Source organism: Diabrotica undecimpunctata, chromosome 4 (genome assembly GCF_040954645.1).
Source record: "Diabrotica undecimpunctata isolate CICGRU chromosome 4, icDiaUnde3, whole genome shotgun sequence".
In the NCBI taxonomy this organism is placed as follows: domain Eukaryota; kingdom Metazoa; phylum Arthropoda; class Insecta; order Coleoptera; family Chrysomelidae; genus Diabrotica; species Diabrotica undecimpunctata.
In genome coordinates, this window is record NC_092806.1 from 128,818,820 (window position 1) to 128,840,382 (window position 21,563).

The following is a 21,563-nucleotide window of genomic DNA, read 5'->3' on the forward strand; positions in this document are numbered from 1 at the left end:
TATTATTTAATTGCAGTTGAAGTTAATAAAACTTCTTACAAATGCAGTACGCTGGCCGTGACCATCAAGTCTTTTAGATTTGGCCGCTAATACTCGCCGGCATGAACAATCTTCCTTAATGTAATATAACCGTCTATGTCAAACTCTTAATAAGTCAGTAAACAATGACCTCGCGACTCATGACATATGAGGAATACACAACAACACAGGTAACCGAGCGACTGCGCTTACGTTTTGTTTTTCACCTGTTCTCCAGCCATAGCATTCGTTGATCCGTATACCGCGGAGGTGGTCACCTAATTCTCTCGCCCATTATCTGGATCTAGCAGCCTCTTCCGATAAGCGATCGTCATTTCTCATCTCAATTTTTAAACTTGTGAGGTGTCAGTGTGTTAGTATATAAACAAGCACGTGCCATTGGATAATATTAAGTTATGTGTTTTGTGATTTAGCACTTTATTTTCGCAAAGCACGAGTTGTGGTGATTATTGCTAATTTTTGGTATTATGTGTGCAATATTAATTTTGGTAATCAATCTGCTTTAACATTGTGTAGTGTCCGTAAATCAATTGTGCTTGTGCTGGTATTGTTATGGCTTATTTAAGATGAATATCACCATTATCTGTATTAGTTACATCGGTTACAAATTGGGAATTGTCCATTCTTGTGGAAACATGTGTTCCAATAAGTGCACATCATTTTTTGGAAGTAACAATGATAAGGGTAAGTCTATATACTATACTATTTAAAATTATTTTAATTTCTCATAAATATTTGTAGATACAATACTGTTTGGGAAATATATCTATTATTTTAAAGAATAAAAGCTGTTCCATTTAAACTCACAGTAGAGAAGAAATATAATTTAATTTAATATATCTTGAATTTTATTGATATTGTAGACAGTTTATACCAAAGAAATTAGCCAACAAAAAACCTTTTTTGTGACACTTTTTTATACAGGTAACCCCTTTTGATAAATTTTGTGATAACAATATTTAATAAACAAAATATGCAAAAGATTAAACGTAATTTTTTACTTATAAACAATGTAAGATCGCTATTGATATATTTATTTTAAATGCTGAATGAGAAAACCATTAAATTACATGGAAAAGTAACAGTTTTGCTAAAAAAGTATAGAAAATCCTTCAAAATAAGAGCTTGTAAAGTTATTTTTGGTTATTTGTTGCTTAGTTATTGCAAAAAAAGCTTCAAAAGTCAATTTTTTTAAAAATTAATAATAAATTTTCTAAAAACACACAAAAAACTTTAATTTTTCGTGACAATAGGAACAATATCACATGTATTTAGCTGTAAAAATTACAATAAGTTTCACTTAATAGTTATTGCAAAATTAAATTGTTTATTCCATAAAGTGCGACTTAGATGGGTACTGATGAGGAAATTGAGTTTCGCCGAAACTTTTTAGTGATATTGATTAAAAAATATGACATAAAAAATATTAGTTTTAAGTAATATTGGTACTTTTATTCAACTGCAATCATTTCAACGGTTTTCGAAAAAAACTTGAACAGTTCAAAGTATTTCGAATAGCAAATAATAAACAAAATTCTAACTTAAAGTAACTTTTCTGTTGATATTTTCTTTAATTGTTTAACTGGACACCTAAATAATAATGAAAATATTTTTTATCACATTTTTGACCCCTTACTTTTCATTTTACAAATTGGTGGCAACTCCCACTAAGAGGTTATTAAGGCATAAATAAACATAAAATTATATATAATATTTTATTACAGAAAAAGCATGTATAAAAATATATTATCTTTTATTGACGTTTTGTATGATAACTTTCATGAAATCAACACAAAATGTCCAAAATTTATATTTACACAATGAAATTATCGATCGAGTTAGCAAATACCAATATTTAGGCACTTTTATAAATGAAGACAACGATAGCTCAGCAGCAATCAAAATAAGAATAGAAAAAGCCACATCCAGATTCACTAAAATGAAGAGAGTGTTCTGCGGAAGAGATTTGAGCGCCTGATGAGATGTTACGTACTTTCTGTGCTGTTCTACGGAATGGAGTCATGGACGTTGAAAAATATTGATACCAAAAAATTAGAGGCATTTGAACTGTGGATGTATCGCAGAATCCTGAGAATATCATGGACCGAGAGAGTCACAAATATCGAGGTCTTGAGAAGAATGAATAAAGAAAAGGAAGTCATATTTACGATTAAAAAACGAAAACTGCAATACTTGGGACACATTACAAGAGGCGAATGATATGAACTGCTTCGAATAATTATGCAAGGGAAAATAGCAGGAAAAAGATCCATAGGAAGAAGACGAAACTCCTGGCTAAAGAATCTACGGGAATGGTATAGCTGTAGCAGCAACGAATTGTTTCGGTCAGCAGTTTCGAAAATACGTATAGCCCTGATGATCTCCAACCTTCGGAACGAAGATGGCACTTGAAGAAGAAGATGATAACTTTTGAAACAATTTCTGTCTTTCAATAAGCACAGAAAGACGTTACACTTTTCACACATCGTATCGTGCGTGATCTTCCGCTGCATTCTTGAAAACCGCAACGCTATTCGTGACTTTTTGTAGGAATTGACCAGTGAGAAATTTCATCATATTTCACTTCTCTGACAGGTTGTTGCTGTTTCATTCGTTTGGAAGGATCATTTTTTACAAACGTAAAAGTGGAACTTCCAGGGGAATCTCTAGGAGGACTTCCAGGTGACTCATTTAAAGGATGACCTCTTTTCGGTGTTCTCAGTGGAGCTTTACAGAAAGCTAAAGCTTCTGCAACGTAAAACGTGAATTCCAATAAATCTATTTTCTTATTTTTAGGTTTATTTTGATTGTCACGACGATACTCCAACTATGAGTTGCACACTGCCACATTGAAATAGTGAAACAATACCCGGAGAGTACACTTCCTACTTCTAATATACGTTCTATAAAGTGATACAAGGAAATCATTTTTATCCACGCCGCCCATACTTTGGTTCTTCTTCTTCTTCTTAATCCTCTGTCGTCCATGTTTGGACATAGGCCTCTCCCAACTCCTTCCATCGGTCTCTATCCTGAGCAACATATTTCCAATTTGTTCCGGCTATTCTTTTAATGTCATCAACCCATCACATCTGTGGTCTTCCTCTTGGTCGTTTACTTTAGTAAGGTCTCCAATGTTATATTGTAGTATTCCAACGTTGGTCTTTTTGTCTAGCAGTATGGCCCGCGAAGCTCCATTTAAGTTTGGCAATTTTTGTTGCTATGTCCTCGACTTTTGTTGTGGATCTTACCCAGTTGTTTCTCTTTTTATCTGACAGTCGTATATCTAACATTGCTCTTTTTTTATTGTTCTTTCTGTTGTGGCTAGTTTATTCATGTTTGCCTTGCTTAGGGTCCAGGTTTGACATTCATATGTCATGATAGGAAGGATGTATTGGTTGAACACTTTGCTCCTCAAGTATTGGGGTATTTTGCGGTTCTTAAGTATCCAACTATGTTTTCCAAATTCTGCTAGTCTTGCTCTTCTAGTAATTTCCGCTTTTTGGTTCTCTTTGTCAAGTCTCAGGATATGGCCTATGTAATTGAATTGAATGAATTCTTCTTCTTCAAGTGCCCTGTCCGTTGCAAACGTTGGCTATTAACATGGCAATTCTGATCTTGTTTGCGGCGCTTCTGAATAGTTCGACCGATGTGAGCCCGAACCACTTCCTCAGATTTTGGAGCCACGAGTGTCTTCTTCTGCCTGGCCCTCGCTTACTGTCTATTTTTCCCTGGACAATCAATTGCAGTAGACGGTACTTATCGTGTCTCAATATGTGGCCTAGATATTCAAGCTTTCTTTGTTTAATTGTATTCACGATTTCTTTCTCCTTTCCGATTCTTTGGATTACCTCTATGTTGGTGACATGTTCGGTCCAGGATATACGAAGAATGCGTCGGTACACCCACATTTCGAATGCTTCTAGTTTTCTCGTGAGCGTCTCCGTCAGCGTCCAGGCCTCCATACCATACAGTAAGATCGGAAAAATGTAGCATTTAACTAGACGTAGTTTTAGGGTAAGAGACAAATCCCTGCTTCTGAGAAGCTTTTTCATATTGCTAAATGCTGCTCTAGCTCGTTCTATTCTCGCCTTAATTTCTGTGGCCTATTCCCATTTTGCATTTACGTTGGTGCCACGGTACACATAAGATTCTACATGGTCAATTAGTATGTTACTTATCCGTAACTGTCGAGCAGGCTGTTGCTTCCTGCTTATCAGCATCCACTTTGTCTTCTTGAAGTTGAGGCTCAGGCCGTATTCCTCACTAACTGAATAAACTCTTTCCATTACCTGCTGTAATTCGTCTATGGTATTGGCACCGTGTCGTCGGCATATCTTATATTGTTCGTAAACAGAATAAGAATTTGTTTTTTCAGGTAACTCCTCGAATATTTCGGGTGGAAAATAGCGCAAAAAATAATCAAATAGTGAATGGTCTTCTGAACTGTCACTTTCATCATAACTAAAATTACTTTCACTTGATCGATCGAAAAGACCATTTGGATGTACAACTTTTCCAGTCTTCCAGTTTTTTGTTTTTCTACTTTTTTAGTCTTTTGAGAAATTTCTCCTTTTTCTAATGCTACTTCATCCTCATCTGATGTTGACATATCAGCCTCTTCATAATCTGGATCTCCATCATCTTCTCTTTTAGAACAGTTATCATTCAGGGCAGCTAATGTTTCTTCTGCTTGGACAAGGGTCACATCAACTTCAGTTTTTCCTATGCCGTAAAATACAATTGTTGAAACCTTATTTGAAAAGAATTCATTGTTTAAAATCTTGTGATAAATTCTTATCTATTTAATACACTTTTGTAACCGTTAACACCTACTGGTGGCATTTGCGTACGCCTTTTATATGACCATACCAAATATTAGCAAATGCAGAAACAATTACAATTTATTCTTAAATACACTTTTTATAATCTTAGTTAGTAAATACCAACAGCTACATGAAGTTTTTTTCAACACAATAGCAATATTAGAACATAAAAACAAATACTTACCGAGTGAAAAAGGATCACATTCACCAGCCATTACTTCAAGTAGACCAACAAAACCTGTTTACATTTCAAATGACTTAAATACATATAAATCATCTTATATAGGGACTGTAGCCACCCTTTATTAGAATTATGTTGAAATAAGATAAGTCATATCACAGATCTGTGCCGAATTATAGGCTTCGTGATTGCCACCGTCAAGACCAAAAGGGTTAAGAATATTTCAAACATGGTTTCCTTTGATTTATATGCCTTTCCGAATTCTTTTGATACAGGATTTTCGGGTATTAAAAATATGCTCCTTAAAAAATTGGAAGCATTTTTTTTTCTCTTCCGTGAATTAATTTTATTGGAATAAACTGAGAACTTTATACGTCATTTAATCAATTCATAAAAATCTTCATTTAAATTTGGAGGAAGACAATATAGGCCTAGCAGTGGCTCGCCTATAATGCCACACTAACTGTTCAATTTAAACTAAGCAGGAAAATGTCTATCTTTGATATAATACATACTCTAACCAGAAATCCAACATTCCATTTGGTTCATGCCAAGACACAAAAACTGAATATGCCCGTGTAACTGCCAAGTTTGGTCCGAGGTTTCTTGCCAAGGACTAAAAATAACGCTGGGTTCAAGTTTGTCAGGAGCTTCTAGCTATAGTGTTGAAATATTTTTGAAACACATAATCACTGGGAACGGGTCATAGATTTAATGCTCTGAGTTGAAAACAAAGGTCCAATCATCTCAATTGAAACTTCTCTGACATGATATATAAAAAAGCACGCCAGGAGCCATGTAATATCAAAATGTTTATTTTTGTTTAACCTAGAAATGAAGTGGAAATTGGGTGCAACAGAAAAACTCACAGCATACCACAAATACTATTCTTAGTGACCTTAAGGGAGTGAAAACCACGTTGGGAGAATTCTATAAGTTACTATATAAGAAAAATACTTTGAAGAGAAAAAATATTGAATGATTTATAATATTCTTAAATACGATTTTTAAGCATTAGTGCTGACTTTTTTTTTTTAATCACCCATCCTAGGTAAAGATAAAAATTTCAGAGAAAGCCTCGAGTACCCTTTAGTCGTTAAAAAAAATTTACATAACTATAATATTCTCCAATGGGTGATGGGTGACTTTTGCGGTGATAGTTTTTCAGCAGTTTACAACTCTCATTTTTATTACAGATCTTAATTTTGATTCGGTAATTCTTAAAGCATCGCACACACGTTGTTGAAAATACGTTAAGGACCGTCATTGTTTTTACGGAATAAAGTACTTATATAGTTATGTAGGTTACAAATTAAATTATGAAATTATGAAAGCACCAAATTGAAGAGGAAGGCTTATTTTATCAAACTTAATTATTTTAATATTAAAAAACTTATGCTAAATATTGTAAAATACAAGTTTGGAGAAGTACTATCATTTTAAGCTTATAAACAGTTAAAATAACTCAGACGCATCAACATATAAAACGTTAATTTATTTTTTTCGAAATGTTGACATTTTTACACAAATTAAAAAAAATACAATGTCCTACGAAAGCTAAAACTGGAGTTATTTCTCTAGTTTACTATTTCGGATATAAAATTGACGTTTTTTATATATTTGGGGAACCTCGTTACATAGATTATAAAAATTTAATTAGTTTGTGTGTTTATTTAACCGAATAATTCGTCTAAACAATTTAAAATAAATATTTATTTTGTAAAATTTTACTTTTCTATTATTATTATTGGTAGAAAAGGTTATAAATGATAGGTTACATAAATATTTATTTATTATAGTTATAAATAATTTTATTTAAACATAAATTTTCCTTCCAAAAAATTCAATTTTTATTTAAAAATCAAATCTATACGTGTTAATTTTTCTTGAATTATGGTTATTATTTTTACAGTTACTTTTCTTGTCTAAAAAACCTTACAAATATATTTTAAAAAAATTAATTGTTACATAGTGTGTATAATTCTAAATAAAATTAGTAAAATTTTGTATGTAAATTATATATACAGATTCTTTAAATAATTTTTATTTATAATTATAAAAAGTTTATAAAAAATAATTTGTATAAAATATATTTGTAATGTTTTTGAGAAAAATTATTGTAAAAATAATAAGTAAGCATAATTCAAGAAAAATTAACAGCTATAGATTTGATTTTCAAATAAAAATTAATTTTTTGAAAAAGTTATTGTTAAAAGATAATATTTATAACTATAATACATAAATCTGTAAGTTGCTTATTATTTCATAACCTTTTCTACTAATAATAATAAGAGAAAAGTAGAATTTTGTAAAATAAATATTTATTTTAAATTGTTTCTACAAATTACTTGCTTAAATAAAAAATTCACAAATTAACTAAATGCATTTTTATTCTTTATGCCCAAGTTAAGAAAAAAACATCAGTTTTCGTTGATTAGAACCATAGATATAGCGACTTTTTCAAATTTGAATTTATGAATACAGTTTTTGCAATAGTAAAATTGCTTTGCTTTTAAACTTCGCTTTTAAATCTGTGGCGTATTATATACGGCTCATTTTTGTAGGAATCTTTTTTATTTTTATTTTGTCTTAACTTGAACTTGACTATCTAAAAACTGCATCTGATATTTATTATGGACTTACACCATAGCAGGTTCAAATGTAGGCTTTTCAATATGCCACGACTCTTAATATTACGGTTCCAACATCTTGGTCTACAAACCAAATGGCAGGGCCTGATTGGTTTACTTCGTTCTTAAAACGACAACAGATATTATCCATCAGAACTCCAGAGGCTGCTAGCCAAGCTAGAGCTTCAAGTTTTAATGAACACCATGTGTCACAATTTTTAAAAAATCTCAAAACTGTTTAAGACCAGCTGGAATTAACTGCCTGTGACATATGTAACATGGATGAAACCGGTACCACCATTATGCAGAAACCAGATAGAGTAAAGTATAATTTCACTATTTGAGAGAGTGAGTCATCGTTTAAAGGCCCAGAAATGCGGAAAGCCGTTTGGAAATCCAATGACGTACACTTACTTTTATTTTAACGTTAATTATATTTTATTTTTCAAATATTAATGTTCGAAATAGGCCACAATATATTTATTTACAAGTTTTTACTGACGTTTCGATCTCTATATCCAAAGACCGCTTTCAAAGAAATAAATGATAGTTATATTTATTTTATTTGTTTATTATTAGATATTTTTATAATCTTATATTGTTTATTTTCTTTTTTTTTCTATCTTTAAAAACGGAATAAAGATCGAAACGTCAATGTATTAAACATGTAAATAGATATATTGTGGCTTATGTCCAACCTTCTCCCTAAAAATACACAATGCCACAAACAAGCAGCCATAGAAAAATAAATATATCTGTTATTTGTATGTTTGAAAACGGTCTCTTTATAGAGATCGAAACGTCCGTAAATTAAACATTTGAATAAATATATTGTGGCTTATTCCCAACATTATTTCTAAAAATACAGAACGACAAGCAAAAAGCCATAGAAAATAAATAGTACTATCATTTGTATAATTGAAAACGGTCTCTGGATATAGAGATGGAAACTTCAATAAATAAACATATGAATAAATATTTTGTGGCTCATTCCCTACATTCCCCTAAAAATACAGAATGCCACAAACAAAAAGCTATAAAAAAAAGTAATTTTGCAGAAAGTTTACTGATACCAACCGGCTGTCGCGGAAGTTACGCTAAAACGCCTTTTGACGTGACCCGTCCTTAAAGAGTTACACAATGAAATTTTTTTAAAACAAATTTTAAGACAGTTTCCACACCACCCCAGAGGTATGTCTTGTGGCGCGATACTTTTTTTAAATGGGTGTTCGCCAAGAGCCATATTGTCTTATTAAATAAAATGAACAAAACACTTAAACAGTATAAAACAAAACAAAATAAAATCCTATAAAACAAAATAAAAGTCTATAAAAACAAAATAAAAATAATGTTTGATGTCTTTAAACACAAACACTATACACACTTACTATGTTCTTCTCGTTTTTTTTTTGTTTTTGGTATTTTTTTATGCTGATGTTCTTATTAAACTATTAGAAAATATTATTTGCTGTCTAAACCTGAAGATGCAGTGCTGCTATCGCTGAAATTATCTTCACCACCTGGTGTAATTATAATTGGCTCTAGTAAAACTTTGATATGAGTGTCAAGTTCCCACATACGATGTTCTTCTTTAATTATGTGGCCTATACATTTAGTCCATTTCTCTGGAGTTACATGAAGGATTTCTTGAATCAAAAGTTTCTTAATTTCGTTTAATTTGAACGTTTTGTTATTGCGTGCTACTTCTCCTTTCACTTGCTCCCAGATAAGTTCAATGGGATTAAGTTCGCAATGATAAGGTGGTAGACGCAGAACTTTGACACCATAATCTTTTGCAGTTTCATCTACAGCATATTTAAGATATTCAATTTTCCTTAACCGTGCAATGTCAAGTAGCTAAATTTTGAGCATTGATTCTTCGTATGCAATCCCCTTTTCTGTAAGCCATTCTTGAATCCCCTCTTTCAATTTCTTTAATAATCACCTGTTTTTTTCGACTCAAATTGAAGAAAACCATCATCAAGAAACCCTGTATCACTTCCTATATGGGTGACGATTAAACGCCGTCCCTTTCCTGATGGAGCTTTTAATCCTGTATATCAGCCTTCTATAAATGCTTCACGTTTACTTTTGACATTTAAATCTTGCCAAACTGTTCCAACTGTATGACCTTTTCCAACCTTGGTTAATCCAGGTTTCATCCAAATAACATATTTTGCGTCCAGTGCTGCGAATTTTGCGTATTTCTTCTAAATATTTTCTTCTCCGCACAATAATTTTATTTTTTTCTAATAGCATAATTTTCTGTTGAGTTTTACATATCGAAAGTTCATTTCACGCATGGTCCTGGTTAAGACTCTACGAGATATCTTGGGTAAGGAGTCATCGTTTTCGAGCTCTTGAGAAATATTTTTCAGTGTTGGAATTTCACTCCGAAAATAAAATGAATGAATTTTTCGACGTCGTAATATTCCTTGTCTCGTCATCCAAAACAATGCTTTTCCTACCTCTAGTTTTACCTTTTTCTTGCTTTTTATTTTCCGATGTATTTTTAAATACACGATAAATACAGCTAACGGATACTTTTGTTAAACTGCTACAAATGTCGACCGCTTGGCTAACATTTAATTCCATTTTTCTGCCGACAATTCCTTCATAAACGTTTCGTATTATTACCTTCTCTTCGGACGTTAACATTTTCCGTCTCTTTTGCGGCATTTCATTTTTGGAATCAACATCAGAATTTTGCAGTCTTCTCTTGGAACAACTCGGTTTTTCGTCCAACTCCAATAAAACTTAAACCAAATAATCACAGAATATAACTAAAAATTTACTATAAAACGACAAACTATAACACTCGTATTATCAATAACACGTTTTATCAATAACACAAACTTATCGCATAAAATACCCTACCCTCAGAAACGCCAATGTAATGAACTATTGTTGATGGGCACTCGCTCGACAAAAAGTAGTTTTTACGGGTTTCTGTGGATCTGAATTGAAACGAAGTTCCGTCGCTAATTCCAAAGTTGCCAAACGATTGAAAAATATTGTTTTAAAATATCGATTTTTATTTTATAAATTTAAATATGTAACGAAACGGAACATATAAATAAAATTTATTTCATTACAATTTTGTGCTTAATTTTTACTATTGAAAAAATCAGGTTTTTTTGTATTTTTATGACAGTAATAATCGCTGCGTGGAAGAATACAGGTTTTGTATGACCATAATTACTACTTGTGAACAAGAATTGGCTACACTGTACGATAACTTCTGGTCAAGTCTACTATAGAGAAGCACAAATAAATATACTACTTTATATATTCTGTAATTTCTTATGAGGAAACGCAAATTGCAATCGAGAAAACAGGCAGTTTTCGAGGGCCGCTGTGTACATTTAAATTTGAGGATATTCGGCGTTTAAACTATGATATCACTCTTCTAAATTGAGGGTTTCTACTATAGTGTCTCGTAAAGGATTTAAACAAATTGGCAGAATAACATCTGCAAAACGGGGTACCCTAGTGACACTGGCCATTGCGGTTTCAGCGTCAGGCAATTCAATTCCTCCGTATTTCATATCTCCTAGGAAAAACTATCGAGTGCATTTTGTTCGAAGAGGTTCACCTGGCAGTATAGGTCATGGGAATCCCTAGGGATGGATAGCCTAGACACATTTTATAAAATTTGCAGAACATTTTATACACAACGTAAGATACAAAAGGAAAACCAGTGTTATTGTTGCTCGATAATCATGATTCTCACTTGTCAATACCAACATACAATACAATGCCAACTACCAAATTCTACCGTGCAGTATCAGCAACTATGCCTATATCATATGTTAACGATACATCGGCTAAATAATTTTCTGATGGTGCCTCTGCCCTTCCATCAACTTCTAGCAACAATTTATTGACAAACTTAAGACCATTTCCTAAAGCTAGCGACAGAAAAACAAATACCAAAGGAGAAAGAAAAAGACGTTCCAGTTGCAATTCTCACAGACACACCAATCAAAAAAGCTTTAAAAGAGGAAAAAAAGGCAACACAGGAGAAGAAGACAGCAGTTACTGATAGAAAAGAGAAAAGAATCGCAAAATACTCTTCGACTTCAACCAAAACGACGGTTGATAATGACAAAAAAGGTTGATTCAAGAGAAAAATAAGAAGATAAAGACTTTATTCAGATGAAGACTCAGACAATTATAATGCTTTCTGTCTAGTTTTCATTGAGCCACATTCCCATAGTTGCCCTGGAGAACATTGAAAGCGCTGATGGCAATATTGCGCCATATAGATGTCAAAACTGCAATTGTGATGGATACTAACAGTATTTCTAATTACAGATTTCTAATTATTTTAATAATTCAAAAAAATTAAAGTTGTTTGAATCCATACCTTCTTTTAAATATATTTACCTATATTTTTTCGGCTTCTATTATTTTATATACCTACCTATTATTGATGACTATTCCTTTGCTATTTTTCAAGTGTAGTTATGTTTTATATCTATATACCAACCTACCCCAAGGGCTATGACAATTTGCCCCAATCACGGGGTAAATCGACATAGGTTGTAGAGCTACTCTTATTATTTTATATGAGTATGTTGGGATACATCTAGAGATCTAGAAAAAAAGGGAATATTGAAGTAATGTTCACTTTATCTTACGGTAATGCGCACTTTTTAAAACAAGTAATACTAATCTTAAAAAAAAAATGTAATAGGCGAATCTATGACAACTAACCCCGGTCTCCCCTATTCTATCCACCTCAGACGTCCTATCTTAATATGTTTTACGATATCAGGTTCTTGGCATATTCAATAAAGTTTGAAATTGTATCGGCTTCTCCACACTTAATTGTCATTCATTGCTCCATAGATTCACCTTAGTACTTTTCTTTTGAAACATCCTAACATTTTTTCATTATTTTTTGTTAGAGTCCAGGCCTCTGAATCATATGTTAGGACTAGTCGTATTAATGTTTTGTAAAGTTTTATTTTTGTATTTCTCGATATAATTGTGGATTTAAGGAGGAGATTGAGCCCAAAATACCATTTTTTTGCCTATAATCTAAGCTTTATTATAACTGTCGGGACATTGACTAGAACCAGGATTTGCATACCTAACATGTCGTACTAAAATACTTCTGTGACATACATATATACAATGTGTTAAAGTTAATTTTTGTTTTCGATTTTTGATAATAATTTCACTTTATATTTATAAATTGTTGACGAAAAGGCCTAACTATGGTTAATGAATTTTAATTATTATTTTACATTTTATTAAGGGGGCACCACTTGGATGATTTCTAATAATGAAATCGAGTCCAAACCTTTTTCTACTAAACTTTTTAGTGATTTTGATAAAACAATCAGGTGTTAATATTATTTTTACATAATATTGGTACTATCATTATTTTTTAATTTAATTTCAGTCGTATTAACTGCTAATGGTTATTAGCGACATGTATATTTACATTGAATTAGTTTACATAAAGGTGCAATTACTTAATTAATTTATAGTTGATAAAAAACTTGAGTTTTTTAAGGAATATTGCTTACGTTAGAGGTTTCGTCGAATAATGTTTCTAGATCGTTAACAAGATTATTGTTGCATTTTTATGAGATAAATTTTACACAGTTTAATAACTGTTTTGTGTTAAGATTTTTTTTGCATCTATCAGAATCCGATTGGTTTATTCCATCCAATAAATATGCGTTTGTTATTCCTGTATGACCTTAATTTACTACTTTAAAACTATCATTTTTTAAGCCCTTCTCTCTATTGGCAAATATAGGCCTCTCGTAATTCTCGCCATTCATCTCTGTTGTTTGTAAGACGTTTCCACATTGGTCCTGTAGTTCTTTTAATATCGACGCTCCGGCGCATTTGCGGTCTTCCTCGTGGTCTTTTGGCTTCATAGGGCCGCCAGTTCCCGATTTCTTTATTCCATCGGCCATCCTTAAGACGATCGTTATATCCAGCCCATTTCCATTTCAGTTTAGCTGCCTGTTTGACAGCATCTTTTACTTTTGTTCTATTACGAATGTCTTCATTGGTTTTATGGTTTTTGAGTGAGATACCCAGCATCTGTCGTTCCATAGCTCTCTGGGTTTTTCTGATTTTCTTCATGTTTATTTTAGTGAATGTCCAGGTTTGAGATCCATATGTAAGTACAGGTAGGACACAGGAATTAAACACTTTGGTTCGTAGTTTTTGAGGTATATTTTTATTTTTAAGTACGTATGAGAGTCTTCCGAAATGCTGCCCATCCCATTTTTACACGTCTGCTTATTTCAGTAGTCTGATATTCTTTGCTTACCTTGACATTTTGACCCAGATATGTATATTTATCTACGTGTTCTATCTCTGTCCCTTGAATGTTTATCATAGGTTTGTCATCTTTGTTTGACATTAGTTTAATTCTGCTAAAATTCATTTTCAGTCCTTTTTTTTAGTGATTCTGTGTGTAGCTCCTCAATCATCGTATTCAGTGCATTCCACGTGTCGGCTATTAGTACAACATCATCAACTTATCTAAGATGGTTCAAGTATCTTCCGTTAATAGGGATTCCGCTATTTTCCCAGTCTATTGGCTTAAAGATATCTTCTAGGGCAGCTGTAAATAATTTTGGAGATATTGTATCTCCTTGTTGACGTGACTATACTTCAGCTTGTTCGTAAATATTATGTAATACTATTCTGTACCTGGAGTCGATCCGGTTGTTGACTAATGCTTCTTCTATTGCCCACAGTTCTACGCTATCAAAAGATTTTTCATAATCTATAAAAGCCAGACATAATGGGAGATTGTATTCGTTAGTCTTTTCTATTAGGATTTATAAAGTATATAGATGGTCACAGGTGCTGTACCCTTTTCTAAATCCGGCTTGTTCTACTGGTTGATATCCGTCAAATTTAATTGTTAACCTGTTTATAATAATCTTAAAGCAAAGCAAGTTAAAACCCACGAAAGTATTAAATCTAGATAAACTTAGCTTAAATGAAATCAAGGAAGTCATAACAAAAGAACTATTAAATGCAAGCTCAGAAGTGGCAACCGCTAACAGAAAACGAAAATCTAAAATAAGTGTAGAATCACAAAACATGCCGAAACAAAGAAAAGATCTTCTGAGACAAAACAAAAGAGACACTGCAGAATTTAAGGAACTTAATCGAGTAAAAGGAAAACAGATAAAAGAGGACATTAAAAAACATCAAGAAGACCGTATAAAACAAATCATAGAGAAAACCCGAAGTCTCAAATGCATTAAACCGAAACTAGGAAAGAAAAACATAATAACCATTAAAAATAAACAAGGACAACTAGAAAAAAGTAAATCTGATATTGCAAACTCAATTGAAAAGTTCTACGCCGATCTGTACCGTTCCAGAAACGATCCCCCAACTCCTCAAAGCAGAACTTGAAAAGGCAGATAACAAATAATGTCAACTCAGAAGTGATGCCCGAAATAAGCCACGAAGAAATGTGAACGATATGATTTATATTAAATTACTGTTGAATTTATAAACATTATTATTGATAAATTATTGCTTCCTTTATTTTAACAATGTTTATTTAACAAATTTATTTATTGATCAAGTAACCTTTAAAGTTTTATTCCTAATATAGAAAAAAAGTTGGCATTCATTTAATCATTAAAAATAATTGGCCATTTAAAAGAAAATCGTGTAAAATACTACTACTGGTTTAGTTTAAATAGAAATGTTTAGGTGTATTTATTGTAAATATAATATAACTGATAAATATGTTCTAACATATACGCGTCAACAATGACTAGCAATTATTAATTGAAAATTGTAATAACATCTTTGTTTTTATACATCCTAATTCCATTAAAATTTCCAATTTAATATTGACTTATCTAAAATATTATTATACGTAGAACGAAACTGAGGTAACATGGTTAATACCAAAGTCAACTAAAGGTAATCAAATAATTAATATTTTAATTTCAAAAAAGTGGAGAAAAACAATTCAATATGTCAGGTCGTACTGTGCTGCAAATCCAGATTCTGATCACTTTCTAATAATAGGAAATATGGAAAAGAAAATAATTAAACAAACTAAAATATGGATATAGGAAAACTCGACCTCGACCTTGGAAAAGCACTTAACCCATTAACAGCCGCATTTAAAAAATACACAAAAATAATAATTTATTTTTACAAACATATACTTTTATATACTTTTAGTCAATTGCAACTGTTTGCAATATAATTAGAATATATAAAAATAATATAATTATTATTGTTTTTATTTAACAATACAAATTATAGGTCGTCCTATTTTTGGGACATTGGCGGTATGTACCTACCATAGGATATTGAAAACAACATTAAAATTATGTTTTAGTTTTATTCAATATATATATATATATATATATATATATATATATATATATATATATATATATATAAGAAAAAAGAAGTACTTGTGACTCGTTTGGAACAAATATATAACTGTTTTGGATGGGTTGGAGTCAATAATAGGGCTATTGGTTAACTATTTTTTTAATCTCGAGCTTTCAATTGTGTTTACAATTATTATCAAGAGCTAAAAAAGACAAAATACTTACAAGGTTGAACTAAAAAGAAAAAACAATTTTTGTTAACTTACCAAATAAAAATTAGTTTGGTAAGTAAAAAATCACTGCTTACATGTTCAAAATATTTTATATAAAAATGTTTTGATCTAACAAATGTTTCTCCGAAAATTTCTATAATTTTGAAAACATTTTTTTAATATAAAAATAATTGAATTTATAAATAAGTTCAAATAGCAACCAATTACAAATAGCCTCAATGTCATAAATGCCAACATAAAATTTTTATTTTTGACAATTATATTGCCAAAAGTAAAACTTCGTTTAAACATTCTTTTTTGTTTAGTAACAAAAAGATTTTTTTTTTATTTTTAAAAGATTTATTATTATTATTATTATTATTATTTTAAAAAGATCACATTTTTTCAGACATCTGTCAAGGGTGAATAAATCTTCTTCTTTTTGTTACTAAACAAAAAAGAATGTTTAAACGAAGTTTTACTTTTGGCAATATAATTGTCAAAAATAAAAATTTTATGTTGGCATTTATGACATTGAGGCTATTTGTAATTGGTTGCTATTTGAACTTATTTATAAATTCAATTATTTTTATATTAAAAAAATGTTTTCAAAATTATAGAAATTTTCGGAGAAACATTTGTTAGATCAAAACATTTTTATATAAAATATTTTGAACATGTAAGCAGTGATTTTTTACTTACCAAACTAATTTTTATTTGGTAAGTTAACAAAAATTGTTTTTTCTTTTTAGTTCAACCTTGTAAGTATTTTGTCTTTTTTAGCTCTTGATAATAATTGTAAACACAATTGAAAGCTCGAGATTAAAAAAATAGTTAACCAATAGCCCTATTATTGACTCCAACCCATCCAAAACAGTTATATATATATATATATATATATATATATATATATATATATATATATATATGTATATATATATGTATATATATATATATATGTATTATATTAAAAGAAACAAACAAAATTATGGGGTATGGAATTAAAGGAAACATGTATCGTGCAAAGGAACAATAGATATTTCTCTCTAGAGTATATTCTTATTGTGTATCTATTGGTTTTATAAGATAATTTATACCATTATAGCTTGATTTCACACCTGAAAAATAACAAAGGATTATTTTTCATCTTATATCAAGCAGTGAAATGTCCTCATTAGGATGCGCTATTTGGAACAGTCTCCATATATTTATAACTGCAATATCCAAAAACTAGATAAAGGCTGGCCACCACCATTTTTTTGCACAGATCCTAGTTCTGTATAATATTTGCTTGTCTAACAAGTCCATGCCATCCAATGTTTATTATATTGACCAAACAAATGGGGCATTGGAATCGTAATTTTTTGCTTGTCTTTTCGTGAAATTCTTTTTGTATTTCGGTTTACTCGGTTAGCGGTAATACATCGCTGTTGTTTGATGCTATTGTTACCGTCTTTTTGTCTTTTTATCGTACCATAAGAACTTCCTTATTCTTATCAAATTGTTTTTTAAAATATCCCCTTCAATTTCTTTTGTCTATATCTTGGTACATTAGTGAACATTGTTTCGTATAGTTCCCATTATTTTTAATTTTATAGATTTTATGTCTTTTAGAAGTTTATGTCTAGTAAAAAATTGGTCGAAAAAAACTTCAAATTGCCGATAGTGTGCAGTAGATAGGCTAGCTGCCTTTGAGCCCAACCCCAAAATCGCATTCGTTAAAATCGCAACCCCCGGTCGTAAATGCCAAACGGCTTAACGTAGGATGACGTGTGATCTGTTGTTGGAAAGGAGATCAAAAATGGAGTTGAATGCAGTATGTGCCGTGCGTATCGGAGCATGCCAAAAGGGCATTACGTCATATCTTCGTTTCTATTGGCTCGATCGTGGTGTATGAGGCCTTTTTGGAAAGGAGAAGGGGTAACAAGTACGATGAGATGAAGAACAGAGATGATGACATGACTAAAACGGCACTATATCGTATCTATGTTGCTATTTATCCAATTTTAACGTGTGAGATGTCATATCAAAGCGTTGGTGGTGACACAAAAACAATGCCAACTGTCAGTTCTTCTTCTTTTTTGTATAGTGCCTAACAGAACGTGACATTCGACGTAATACGTGATATTTTTGTGACTGCAGATGTAGAACGTGAAATGACGTGACATTTATGTGACAATCAACGCAGGACGTGACATTCGACACATGACGTGACATGCGACGCATGATGTGACATCAGACGTGAAATGTCACGTGAAATGACGTGACATTCGACGATGGACGTGACATTCGACGCATGACGTGACATCGGATGTGAAATGTCACGTGAAATGACGTGAATGACGTGCATGTGTTACGTTCACCGTTAGACATGTACCAGCGACAAAATTGTTAATGATTTTTTCCAGAAGATTTTCAACATTCTTTCTTTTAACATACCCACATCTCAAATGCCTCTCCAACTTACTTATCCATTGTTAATTTGGCGTTTATGCCTGTATAGCATAGCACAAGACTGAGAAAACATAACATTTAAGCATACATACTTTTAATTTTTGGCTTAGATTTCGACTACACTGTATTTGTTAAATGTTAATTTAACATAAATTAATCACACTGGGAACTTTCTTTATTCTTATTTTTATTTCTCGGATGTATCCACTTGACTCGTTTATATTTTCTTGTGTTAGGTATTTGTTATTTTGTAATCGTTATTTTCGTTCGTGTCTTACATATAAATTGATATTATTGATGCTTCTTTGTAATTGTAATAAATTTGGTTTTCTTTGTATTCGGCAAGTCGTCCATATTTTCTGCAATGAGCGCGGTATCAGTAGCATATCAAATATTATAAATAGGATAAATGTTCATCTCTATTCCTGCAGTTTCGTCCTTAAGGTATTTTTTAAGTATTTCTTCCAATTAGACATTGAACAATGTTGAAGACAATACACAGCTCTGTCTAACACCTCTTGATTACTGTTTTACCACCTAATTGTTTATTATTCGCGTGTCTCTTGTATTAATGTTTTTACTTTTAAGTAATTACATCAATGGCTTATGTTGTACTGTATTAAATGCCAGAAATAAAAAGTAGTTTTAATTAAAAATAGGCGACAACTACTTTTTCGTTAACGCGGTTTATTAAAATTTGCTGTCGAATTATTTATTGACTTAACCAATTCTTGGTTGGTGATTAATCAATAAACCAAATTTAAATAAAGTTGATTATTATTTTTTTATGCATGACTAGTAAAATGAAGGTGACTTCAAAGTACAACTAAACTACGCCTAATACTATAAATCAATGATGCTCAACCACTTTTACCATGAAGGTTTTTAATTGGTATGAAGTTTTAAAAAAGCTCCGATAGTTCTTAAATAAACTGCTCGTCAAAAGTAAGGGGTATAATTATAAAACATTAAAAAAATGAATTTTCAGATATCTTCTTCTTTAGGTACTGTCTTCTCTAAGGAGGTTGGTAATCATCACAGCTATTTTCACTTTTGAGACTGCACCTCTGAACAAGTCGACGGGACTGCAATTATAACAACTTTCTCAGATTGTTGAGCCAGGAGATGCGTCTTCTCCCAATACAATACCAAAAATACCCTGTATTTTTCCCTGCATTATGGTTTGTAGCAACACATATTTATCCCCTCTTATAACGTGGCCGAGATATTGTAACTTTTTTATCTTAATCGTGTTCATGATTTCCATTTCCTTTGTCATCTTTCTGAGGACCTCAACATTTGTTATTCGGTAATTATATTATAATAATATTAAAAAATATGAAAAATAATATTTTCAGATATATATAATATAAAATTAGTTTTTCTTCTTCTTCAACCTTAAGTAATCCAACTTTGGACATAGGCCTCCCCCAAATCAATCCAGTGTCTTCTATTTTGCGCCACTTGCTTCCAGTTGTGTCCTCCGATCTTCTTAATATCATCAGCCCATCTCATTTGTGGTCTTCCTCTGCTTCTCTTTCCTAACCATGGCCTCCACTGTTGTATTTCGTGGTTCCATCTCTTATCTTTCAGTCGGGCATTGTGTCCTGCGAACCTCCATTTTAATTTGGCAGCATGTTCTCCTGCGTCTTTTACTTTCGTTTTGCTTCTAATCCATTTGTTTGTTTTTTTGTCTATAAGTCTCACCCCGAGCATTGATCTTTCAATTGCTCTTTGTGCTTTTACTATATAATCCATATTGGACTTGGTGAGTGTCCACGTCTGTGAACCATACGTGAGTATAGGGAGGATACACTGATCGTAAATTCTGGTTTTCAAATACTGTTCTATTTTAGTGCTTTTTAAGATCCAACTCAGTTTTCCAAATCCTGCCCACGCTAACCTTGTTCTTTTGATAATTTCGGCAGTTTGATTTTCTTTGTTAATTTTCATTATCTGTCCCAGGTCGATATATTCGCTTACTGTTTCTAAATTTATGCTCTACTGGTTGATAGCTATCGAGCTTCGACGTTAACCTGTTAGTTATTACTCTCATAAACAGTTTGTACATTTGGGACAGCAGGGAGATTGGCCTATTGAGATCTCCCCTGTCTCTATTTTTGAAGAGAAATATTGTCAAACTTTCATTGCAATCATCTGGGACTTCTCCTCTGTGAAGATATTCGTTGAAAAGTCTTTTCAATTCTTCGAGAATAATTTCATTCCCCTCCTTCAATATTTCTACAAGTATTCCATCTGGACACGGAGCCTTATTGTTCTTTAGTTGTGCTATAGCTTGTTTTATTTCGAAGGATTCTATGTTAGGGAGTATTCCTGAGTTGACATTCGTTATCTTTCTCTTAAGGTCTTCCTTTGCAGTGTTATCTGGGTTCTTGTTTGAGGAATATAAATCACGGTAAAATGTCTGAGTAAACGCAAGGAAAAAAAATACTCAGACATTTTTTCCTTGGGTTTAGGTTTAATAAATTATATTACATGTGGAACTAGATTTTATTTTCCATAGAAATCAACGTTTCGGTAGGTGTGACAAAATATGATTTTGTCACTATATTTTGTCACATTTAAGTAGTAGTGAGAAAGTGCTAAAATGGATGAGAATTGTGCGTGGATGAGAGATCGCGTGAATCCCACCGGTAACTCACCGCTGAGGCAGGTGTTTTTTTAGCAGGTAGGTCTCTGACATTGACGGCGAGGGTGTATGAACAACCCCTGCGTGCGGTCTCGGATATCATCTTGGCCACGCTAAAGGAATCCTGCATAACCGATAGAAGGCTGGAAGGCGGTTCTGCCCACCTTCTATGACCCAGGTCCTAGAACCACCCCCTCATAAAAGACGAAAAAAAAGA

General features: G+C 32.0%; 1 protein-coding gene across 3 annotated transcripts in view; it reads left to right on the forward strand.

The window, feature by feature from the left end:
- Nucleotides 1-21,563, forward strand: part of LOC140439996 (uncharacterized) — a 994,918-nt gene that overhangs the window by 249,710 nt on the left and 723,645 nt on the right. Inside the window, exon 1 of one of the 3 annotated variants that reach the window (XM_072530221.1) lies at nucleotides 335-723. The exons of the other annotated variants lie outside the window; for them this stretch is intronic. Within the exon in view, the coding sequence (XP_072386322.1) occupies nucleotides 606-723 (118 nt within the window). The 5' untranslated portion in view covers nucleotides 335-605. Of the gene's footprint in view, nucleotides 1-334; nucleotides 724-21,563 lie in introns of those variants that run through there. 3 annotated transcript variants of the gene reach the window in all.